This window comes from Trachurus japonicus, chromosome 24 (genome assembly GCF_045865225.1).
Source record: "Trachurus japonicus isolate A0001 chromosome 24, Traja_1.0".
Taxonomy (NCBI): domain Eukaryota; kingdom Metazoa; phylum Chordata; class Actinopteri; order Carangiformes; family Carangidae; genus Trachurus; species Trachurus japonicus.
The window spans coordinates 617,657-629,058 of NC_140930.1; the positions used below are offsets into that span (position 1 = coordinate 617,657).

Sequence of the window (11,402 nt, forward strand, 5' to 3'; positions counted from 1 at the left end):
ATACACGGGGAAATAACACTTATACACATCCCACAACATCCCAGAACATGGGAAAATAACACTTGTACACATCCCAGAACAGGGAAAATGTTATAAATATGTTAAAATGCACCTGTGATCAAATCTACATTGGTGAAACCATCAAACAAAGAGTTAGTGAACACAAAAGTTCAATAAGATGAAATGATATGAATGAACCTGACAGAATATTACACAATACATTATAGGCCTATTATACAGAATATTACTATACATATAGCTACTATATGTCAGAGAGAGAAACTTTACAACCACCGGGTCTCCATGAGGAGCGTTTTACTTTAAACATATCACAACAGACTTGATGCTACTACGCTTTATGATGACCGCTACCTGGTGTTTGTACAGGTTTTGTTGCTTTTCTCTATTGTATTTGTGTACATAGGTATGGTAAAAAACCTTAATGTATCTGTGTTTCCTGTTTTCAGTAGGAAGACTATTAGAATAACTTGATAACTAGGACTACAACTGTTCTACTGGGACTACAGTTCCAATGATGCTTTTCACACGCTCACAACACAATGACACAATGAAACAGAGAAGGAAAGAAAGAGAAAAGATTGGCAGCTGTGTGCAAAACCTGCTCTAATAATAGTTTACACACTGCAAAAACTCAAAATCTTACCAAGAATATTTGTCTTATTTCTAGTCAAAACAAATCTCATTCTACTTAAAATCAGACTCATCACATTAAAAGCAGCTTGTTTTTAGACACTTTTTACTTCTTTCAAGCAGATTTTCACTTGAAATAAGTAGAAAAATCTGATAGTGGAGCAAGTTTTTCTTTCTTATTACAAACACAAAAAACTTACTTTCACTGGCAGATTTTTCTACTTTCACTGAAAATGATCTAAAAACAAGTTCATTTTTAGGTGATGAGTCTTATTTTAAGTGGAAAGAGATTAGTTTTGACTAGAAATGAGACATTTTGACAAGAAATAAGACAAATATTCTTGGGAAGATGTTGAGTTTTTGCAGTGCATGTATGAATTTGAATAAATATCTTAATTAAAAGTACTACGTCTCTGTATCTGTAAATGATAAAATACATAGAAAGTACCCAGTACACAGTACCCAGTACTACCCAGTACACAATACACAATACAAATCCAGATGAAACTCACATGTTGTGTAGCAGAACGACGGCCTGAAGGCAACACAATGACAATTCATTAGTTCAAGATACACAACCTGTTGTTCCCATAGAAAACCTCACGACAGCAACTAAAGTGTATTATGGGATGTTGATGTGCCTCCATGTGTCGACACTTTGACAGGAGAGTTGTTGCTGCGTTGTTGTGGTAGTTTCACTTATTAACAACCAGAGAGAGGGTTAGAGAGTTACACACAGTTATACACTCACACTGACTGACTCACACAGAACAGAAACAGACTGAAGCTAAACTCAACTCAAATCATCTTATTTGTGTTTTATAAATATATTATTTGTATTTCTATCAGTGTAACATATCTGTATTAGCCTACATACAACATGTTATGAAGACACAACCACAGTGTAACAGAAACAACAGTCACACATCTCATAGTTGAACACACAGCTCAGGTGATGACACGTTGCTGTGTTGAAGGTTGACCAGCAGGTGGCGCCAAGTTGAACCATTTAAGACACACACACACACACACACACACACACACACACCTCTAAGCAATAACTCATTTTCAATGAACACAAACTGCAGCTGCACTTTATCATTTCAACTGTCCGTTGCATTAGTTGTGGTTTCACTGTCCTGCACTTATTTATTTAGGCTATGTGAAAAGAAATGAACACACACACATCACCACAGAATGTTCCAATTATGTTTAAACGTAAAATGGCAAATAAATGAATCTTGAATCTTGAATCTTGAATCTTGAACGGCTTCATGAAGCTTCAGTTTCTCCTTTTTAAAATGAGTGAATGGATGTAATGTTAATTTAAGAAAGGTAAAGGCAAAATAAGCTGATCGATGCTTCAGACTACACCTTTTTGGTTGTGTTTTTGTTTTGTTTTGTTTTGTTTTGTCTTGTATCTATACTTTTATATTTGTCAAGTGTATTTGTTTTAACAAAGACTGAAATAAACACACTAAACTAAAGTAAACTGCTTCACTACAGAGCAGCAGCAGGAGCCTACAACACAAGAGTTAGTGGGCAAAGCAACAAACCCAGAGGAGGCTGAAGGAGGAGTTGGCTTTACTTTACTTTACTTTACTTTATTTGTTTATTTAGTCGGGACAGTGCATATTAATGGACAGTGAGTACTAGAGTACCAACAGTAAATACACCAGATTTAGCTCATGTGTTAAATTACACCTGTAGTCCCCAAAACAATACAACTATTAACATAAAAAGTCCATAAAGACGGAGGAGCAGTAGATAACAGAAGAAGTACATTTACATAGTTACAGGGTTAGACATGGTTCTATATATAATCTATAATCTATATAGCTGGAATTAACATGATTCATTGAAATATAAAAATATATATCTATACAGTTGCGATTGACATGATTCATTTTAAATATAAAACTATAAATCTGTAATATGTATATCTACTGGCTGCTGGGCTGCGTTCAGAGCTCCCACTGTGCTTCACTACACACAAACTTTTGCATCACCGTTTGCATGCAGAACGCTCGTCTAAACACGGAATACAAAGTGAGAAGAACGCCACTTTGGTGTTTTTTCTGTTCAGATCGTTTCCATGTCAACAGCCTGAGTCCAGTTTTCATAACACAGACGGTTTTTATCTGTGAGTGACAGGTTGTTGAATCAACACATAGAAGAACAAGTTAAAGTAACAGACTTGGACTCAGTGAAGGATAGAAACCAACATCAAATTGGTCATTTTGGCAAATCAGCCCATCGCCATAATCCCTATAGTCATAGCAGTAGGTTCGTTACCTTTATTTGTCGGTGCAAGCTGTTTTTAGAACGGCGGAGCAGAGCTGTGAGCTGCTCAGAGCTACGCTACGGAGGCTCATTATGGGATTTCTTGGTTTCCCTCATCAAACTCATCAAATACACAATCCAACAACTCCACAACGCTCTGGTGGACAAGTTGTGAGCTGCACATTCACCACGCTATGAGATAATAACACAACGTTACCACACAGAGTTGTTTTGAACGAGGAAGTGGTTTTCACTTGTAGAACCCACAACTCCCCCTTGGTATCATGTGTGGATGGAAACATTAGAGACATGGGGGCGTGTCCTGGTTGAGTGACAGAGGCCAAACAGCGCCAGTATTTCCTGCAGCCCCTGAAGGCATCAGTTGTTTCCTGTTGCAGCAACCAGCAATATATTCAAATCACACGGTGGATCTGTGTGTGAGTGTGTGTCTGTGTGTCTGCGTTGGGAGCTGTGGTGTCGTTGCGTTGGTATTTTATTCGGGTGCTCGTTATGGGATGTCCTCTGTCGGCAGAGGCCTCGCGGCCCTGGCCCGAGGAAGACGAAGGGCGTGATGAAGACGAGGCGCTGCAGGTGAGTCTGAGCCCACGGAGCCGCCAGGTGATCAGACAGAGCTGGAGGGAGATCCAGAACGACATCAACAGGGTGGGGGTCATCCTCTTCATCAGGTCAGTCTGCAATATATCTATCAATATATCAATCAATATATCAACTAATCTATCAACTAATCTATCAAGATATCAATATATCAACCAATATACCAATATCCAATATACCATATATCAACCAATCTATCAATATATCAACCAATATACCAATATATCAACCAATCTATCAATATATCAACCAATATATCAACCAATCTATCAATATATCAACCAATCTATCAACTAATCTATCAAGATATCAATATATCAACCAATATACCAATATATCAACCAATCTATCAATATATCAACCAATCTATCAACTAATCTATCAAGATATCAATATATCAACCAATATACCAATATATCAACCAATATATCAACCAATCTATCAATATATCAACCAATATACCAATATATCAACCAATCTATCAATATATCAACCAATATACCAATATATCAACCAATCTATCAATATATCAACCAATATACCAACCAATCTATCAATATATCAACCAATATACCAATATATCAACCAATCTATCAATATATCAACCAATATACCAATATATCAACCAATCTATCAATATATCAACCAATATACCAATATACCAACCAATCTATCAATATATCAACCAATATACCAATATATCAACCAATCTATCAATATATCAACCAATATACCAATATATCAACCAATCTATCAATATATCAACCAATATACCAATATATCAACCAATCTATCAATATATCAACCAATCTATCAACTAATCTATCAAGATATCAATATATCAACCAATATACCAATATATCAACCAATATATCAACCAATCTATCAATATATCAACCAATATACCAATATATCAACCAATCTATCAATATATCAACCAATATACCAATATATCAACCAATCTATCAATATATCAACCAATATACCAACCAATCTATCAATATATCAACCAATATACCAATATATCAACCAATCTATCAATATATCAACCAATATACCAATATATCAACCAATCTATCAATATATCAACCAATCTATCAATATATCAACCAATATATCAACCAATATATCAATCAATCAATCAATATATCAACCAATCTATCAATATATCGACCAATATATCAACCAATATATCAATCTATCAATATATCAACCAATATATCAACCAATATATCAATCAATCAATCAATCAATCAATCAATCAATCAATCAATCAATCTGACTATCAATATCTGATCAGCACTTGTCCTGGTTCTGGTTCAGTCTGATATTTTACTGAAAACCAGACTTTCACAATAAAAGTCCTGTGAGGAGCACTTCCAGACTGTCAAATTAAAAGTTTTGTGAAGGTAGCCCCCCCTGAACTAATCGCTTAAATCGCGTTTTTTTTTTTTTACAATCTGGACCTTATTTCTATCCTAAACTCCGATCATTTCCTCCCCCAGATAACTTTGGTGTCATTCCAAGTGGTTGTGATGAAATGAGCTCCAGCCGAGAGGCGCGTATATCCGTATAATGGAGTCTACAGGGTCTAAATAACACATTATCTGCAGAGAAACTCCTTCATTTCACCAATATTTAGTTCTGATAGGCTAGTGCTATTCCCCTCTGAGTCCGGGGTTAGCTGTTATCAACATCCGGGGTCTGTAGGTTGACCTACTGACCTCTGACCTGGATGATGCACTGCAAAAACTCAAATATCTTACCAAGAACATTTGTCTCATTTCTAGTCAAAACAAATCTCAAATACTTAAATAAGACTCATCACATTAAAAAGCAGCTTGTTTTTAGACACTTTTTACTTCTTTCAAGCAGATTTTCACTTGAAATAAGTAGAAAAATCTGATAGTGGAGCAAGTTTTTCTTTCTTATTACAAGCACAAAAAAAAACTTGCTTTCACTGACAGATTTTTCTACTTATTTCAAGTGAAAATTAGTTTGAAACAAATGAAAATGATCTGAAAACAAGTTCATTTTGGGGGGATGAGTCTTAGTTTTGACTAGAAATGAGACATTTTGACAAGAAAAAGGACAAATATTCTTGGAAAGTCTTTTGCAGTGTGTCATCTCTGAGCGCTGCGCGGCTCATTCTGATAATAATCATTCTGCTTCGGCATTCGGGTCCATTTTTATCTCAACTAGCCGGAGCTTTAGAGAGATGACATCATCCAGGTCAGAGGTCAGCAGGTCAACCTACAGACCCCGGATGTTGATAACAGCTAACCCCGGACTCAGAGGGGAATAGCACTAGCCTATCAGAACTAAATATTGGTGAAAACAGATAATGTGTTATTTAGAGGCTGCATTCTGCTGCCCTGTAGACTGGGATGTTTTGTCTACCTATATTTACCTCATATCGCTGCAGTTTTATGCAAAACCTGATGCAAAGTGTTTCCACGGTAACGTCTGACCTGTAACCACTTCCTGGTCTGGGGGCAGTGTTTGTCTTAGTGTTGTTTATGTTTAGGCTTCACATTCTGACACAGATGTAAATAAACGGAGGCCCAGGGGGATTGTGGGTAAAGAGGCCGTGGCCTCATTACTACTGGTTACACAACTAGTTAATGTCACTGAGGAGCATCAGGTTTATCCTCTTCCTCTTTCTCCTCCTACTCCTTTTTCTTTCTTTCTTTCTTTCTTTCTTTCTTTCTTTCTTTCTTTCTTTCTTTCTTTCTTTCTTTCTTTCTTTCTTTTTTTCTTTCTTTCTTTCTCTTCTCCTCCTCCTCCTCCTCCTCTTCCTCCTCCTCTTCCTCTTCCTCTCTCAGGCTGTTTGAGACTCATCCTGAGTGTAAAGACGCCTTCCTCAAGTTCAAGGACATGGACGATCCTGAAGATCTGAGGATGAGCAGAGAGCTGAAAGCGCATGGACTCAGGTCACACACACACACACACACACACACACACACACACACACACACACACACACACACACACACACACACACACACACACACACAACCACACACACAACTACACAACCACACAACCAGTGGTGGACAGTAACAGAGTAAATTTACTTGAGTACTGTACTTAAGTACATATCCAGAGGATTTGTACTCTCCTTGAGTATTAGATTTCTGTGGTACTTATTACTGTTACTTGAATACATGTCCAAGACAAATATTAGTACTTTTACTGGAGTTAATTAGTAGGAAGGCTGAAAAGTACTGGTTACTTTCAGGTCTTTTTCTAAAATCCTATTGGACACAAGCTGTGTTTGTCTGTGAAGGAAACCCTAACCCCTAAAAGCAGCACATCAGTGCAGCTGAGCAGCAAAGAGTTCATTCTCACTAACAAGAGTTCAAAGCTCCTTACATTCATTTACAAACTATTAGAGTCATTCATTGATGTGGAGAATAAGACATTTACTCTGACTCTGACTTTGACTTAAAGTACATTTAAAAGCATGTACTTCTGGATACTTAAGTACCTTTAAAAGCAAGTACTTTTTTACTCTTATTGGAGTAACATGTCAACTGAGCTACTTTTACTTGTAACGGAGTACATTTTGACCAGTAGTATTCCTGTCTCTGCAGGATCATGTCCTTCATGGAGAAGGCCGTGGCCCGGATCGACCAGGACGAGCGTCTGGACCGGCTGATCCTGGATCTGGGCAAGAAGCACTTCGGCTACGAGGCCGCGCCGCGATACTACAAGGTCTGGAGGTGTAGTTTTACTGTAATGAAGTAGGATTATTACTTCGGCTACACTGCAAAAACTCTAAATATTTCCAAGAATATTTGTCTTATTTCTTGTCAAAATGTCTCATTTCTAGTCAAAACTAATCTCTTTCCACTTAAACTAAGACTCATCACCTAAAAATCAACTTGTTTTTAGATCATTTTCACTTGTTTCAAACAAATTTTCACTTGAAATAAGTAGAAAAATCTGCCAGTGAAAGCAAGTTTTTTGTGTTTGTAATAAGAAAGAAAAACTTGATCCACTATCAGATTTTTTCTACTTATTTCAAGTGAAAATCTGCTTGAAAGAAGTAAAAAGTGTCTAAAAACAAGCTGCTTTTAATGTGATGAGTCCTGTTTTAAGCATAATGAGATTTGTTTTGACTAGAAATGACATTTTGAGTAGAAATAAGACAAATATTCTTGGTAAGATATTTGAGTCTTTGCAGTGTACGAGGCCGCACCGCGATACTACAAGGTCTGGAGGTGTAGTTTTACTGTAATGAAGCGGGATTATGTCACTACTTTGCTGCGTTGTGTTGTGATGTCAGACTGCAGCGGACCGTGACGCTGCTCTCAGGTGGAACTGACGCCGTCGTCGTCGCCGTCTGTTTGCTTTACAGACTGACGTATGTAGACAGTATTTAGTAATGGTCCATCAAAAACAATAGAAAAGTGCCACCATGGTGCATAAAGCAAAGAACAGATCGTTACCAGAACATTTACAGAACTTGTTCAAACTGGAGGAAGAGGATAAAACAGACTGAAGCAGCTTGATTTTAAACATACATCTGCAAAGTTGAGCTTAAAACTAATGTGTATTTCTGTTGCAGGTGTAAGACTATGGCATTCACAAAGCAAGGAACTGAAAAGTTGTACAAGTATATCTCAGTTTTAAAAAAGAAACGATAGCTAAGTACCTACAAAAAGAAGAAGGAGAAAGAGAAAAGAAGGGAAAAAGAAAAGATATTGTGGTATATTGATGTGTTGATGAAAAGAAGGGATCACCGCTGACACGTCTTCGCTTGTATTCAAAAAAGGAGTTTATTAACAAAAAATGCCGAATCCTGGAGCATCTCTGGTGCCAATGTGAGATCTCTCTTTCTCAACTCAAAAACCTTCCTTTTATATGTTGGTTTATCTCCAACACTCCACCTTCTCCAGACAGAGAGGACCCTCCCGTCCAGGTGGCCAATGACCTCTGACCTAACCTTTTAACATTGAGGCTAGCAGAAAACCATATCCTGTATCCCATGTCTCTTACCCATTTAGAGAAGACAATGGGATCAACAATCACCTTAAACCAGACACATTCCATTCGGTCAGATTATTTCTAAACAAAACATGAAGTCCATTAGCAGAGCATCGATTCACACATTCCTTCAGTTCCAGACAAGGCACACATACAAAGAAGAACATAAAATAATAAAAGATATTAAAGCAAAAGTACAGGTGGATAATACACTACACTACAATATATAGATGAGTCTGTTTGCTTTAGCTCCACCCGTCAGAGCTGCTCCTGTGTGTTTATCCAACAACCTCTGTGTTGCAGTTTGTGGGGGCGGAGTTCATCGGCGCCGTGCAGCCGATCCTGAAGGAGCCCTGGTCCTCGGAGCAGGAGGAGGCCTGGCAGGTAAAAACATCTCGCAGCTGATTGGTCCGTTCAGCCGGTTTCATCTAAACACCTGGCGGACGCTCACAGCCGATTGCACTGCAAAAACTTCTCAAAATCTTTCCAAGAATATTTGTCTTATTTCTTGTCAAAATGTCTCGTTTCTAGTCAAAACTAATCTCTTTTCACTTAAAATAAGACTCATCACCTAAAAATTAACTTGTTTTTAGATCATTTTCACTTGTTTCAAATTAATTTTCAATTGAAATAAGTAGAAAAATCTGCCAGTGAAAGCAAGTTTTTTATGCTTGTATAATAAGAAAGAAAAACTTGCTCCACTATCAGATTTTTCTACTTATTTCAAGTGGAAAATTTGCTTGAAAGAAGTAAAAAGTGTCTAAAAACAAGCTGCTTTTAATGTGATGAGTCTTATTTTAAGTTTAATTAGATTATTTTGACTAGAAATAAGACAAATAGTCTTGGTAAGATGTAGAGTTTTTGCAGTGTGGTCCGTTCAGCCTGTTTGATCAGGTGGTTTCTATGAAGCAGCAGTAACAGAGTGAAACACCGCCCCCTGCTGGGGAAACTAGATTCATCAGTGCTGTTTGATCCAGATGTTTAAACCCTTTGTTTTTCCCTCCAGGATCAATAATCAATAATCAATAATCAATAATCCATCTTAACTTTGATCCCAGTTGTATCAGATCAGTCTGATCCAGATCCTGAGTGTTAATGTGACTGTGTCAGACTGAAGCTGACACAGGGTCTCTATGGAGACACTCACACTGGATTGATCTGATTATTATGGGATGTTTGTCTAGTTTTCTGTTTCTTCAGAGTCTTTTAAACATCCTGATCTGATCTGATCTGATCTGGTCTGGATGTTTAAATAAATAGACAATAGTCAAATATATTGTGAATATTTTTCCATGTGCTTCAAATTCAAACTTCAAATTTCATTTAATTCTCCAGTAGTTTGGTAAAAGTTCCTTTAAACCTTAAAGCTGTTAGCTCCTCCTACTTTCTTTTTAAGTCCTCAATAAAAAAATGGTTAGCCAACCGATAAATTAAATCAAAAGAGCCGTGAAGCACCAGATTATTGTTTGATTGTGTGTTTGTGTGTCTGTTTTATGTCTTGTTGCTTCTGTTTGGGACCTAATCTCTTGTTTTATCTATTTCATCTTGTTCTTTCTCTTCAGTGTTGTCGTGCCTTAGTGTCTCTCTCCCATGTGTTGTGTGTCTGTCTTCCTTGTTTTAAATCCATGTGTAGCTAGTTGTCTACCATCAAATAGGACCACAATTGAAACAAGAATTTTATTTGGGCTTTATTGTGTTTTTTATCCCTTTGAACACTTGTCTAATGTTGTTCAATAAGTTTTCAATCAATCAATCAATCAATCAATCTGATCTGGTCTCAGGATCTGGTTTTAGTTCAGAAACAACTCCTTATTGATCCAGACTCTCCGGTCTGTTCCTCCAGACTCTGTTTCAGTACATCAGCAGCATCATGAGAAGAGGCTTCCAGCTGGAGCAGAGGAGCCATGGCAACCAGGGGAACCAGGGTAACCGTGGCGACGTCCTCAGACGACCTCCTGCCCGCGTGTCCAGATAAAACGTTCTGTGACGTCATCGAGTTTAGAGAAGAAGCTTTTTGTAGTTATTGATTATTAGTGATTATCTGTAGAATGTGTCTGTGAAACTCTGGTACAACAACTGCTGCTTTGTCTGTTAGGTGAGCTACCAAATAGTCCACCGATAAATTCCACCATTTTGACGGCACATGTATATATAAAGGTGCTGTGGTGGTACCAACATGAAAACTGGAATGAGTTGACTCCAGAGGTTCATAAAGGGACCTGTGTATTGTCTTGAAAATTCGGACCAAGTCACGGAGTTTACTTTCACTTACCAACTGTAGCTTTAATGAGCTAGGGCGCTTAGGCTACCATTTAAAACCAGTGCTTCCCGCAGCGCCGGATTCTTGAAAAATTGCAGTCATCTTGAAATTTAAAGTGGTTTCTTGTTGGTTGCCCGATGGAGTCAACTCATTCCAATTTTCATGCCGGTACCACCACAACACCTTTATGTGCCGTCAAAACAGTGGAATCTATGCAAATTTATGTAACTTTGCTCATGTTAACAAAGAATTTCAAAAAACTTGTGATACATTTTTTGTTTGTCTTAATGTAAGTAATCAACTCAGTAATTTTCATGGAGATATCTAAAGGTTAAAATTGTTTAATTGTGAACCCTATTCACGTGAGAAAAATAATTAATAGGCGTATGAATGGGCTATATTTGGGTCTTTTTCTAAACTTTCCCCTAATGGGATTATAATGGGATTCTGATACAAAACCAGTTGAGTTTGCTTCTGTTGCAATTTGTTCAACGTTGACCCCTTTTTTGGCTTAAAATTACTGGACTAAAAGGGAAGTGGTCTAACTGTCCACCAGATGGTACGGTGGAGAACAGCATATATTACTGGATGCAGGATAGTG

General features: G+C 37.4%; 1 protein-coding gene across 1 annotated transcript; it reads left to right on the forward strand.

Annotated features, from left to right (window-relative positions):
• The first annotated feature begins 3,444 nt into the window (after window positions 1-3,444).
• LOC146961041 (neuroglobin-like) lies at window positions 3,445-10,516 on the forward strand. The gene is made up of 5 exons (XM_085771643.1): window positions 3,445-3,620; window positions 6,375-6,482; window positions 7,146-7,266; window positions 8,845-8,925; window positions 10,385-10,516. Exons 1-5 carry the CDS (start codon window positions 3,445-3,447, stop codon window positions 10,514-10,516), a joined length of 618 nt encoding a protein of 205 aa, XP_085627769.1.
• The last annotated feature ends 886 nt before the right edge of the window (window positions 10,517-11,402 follow it).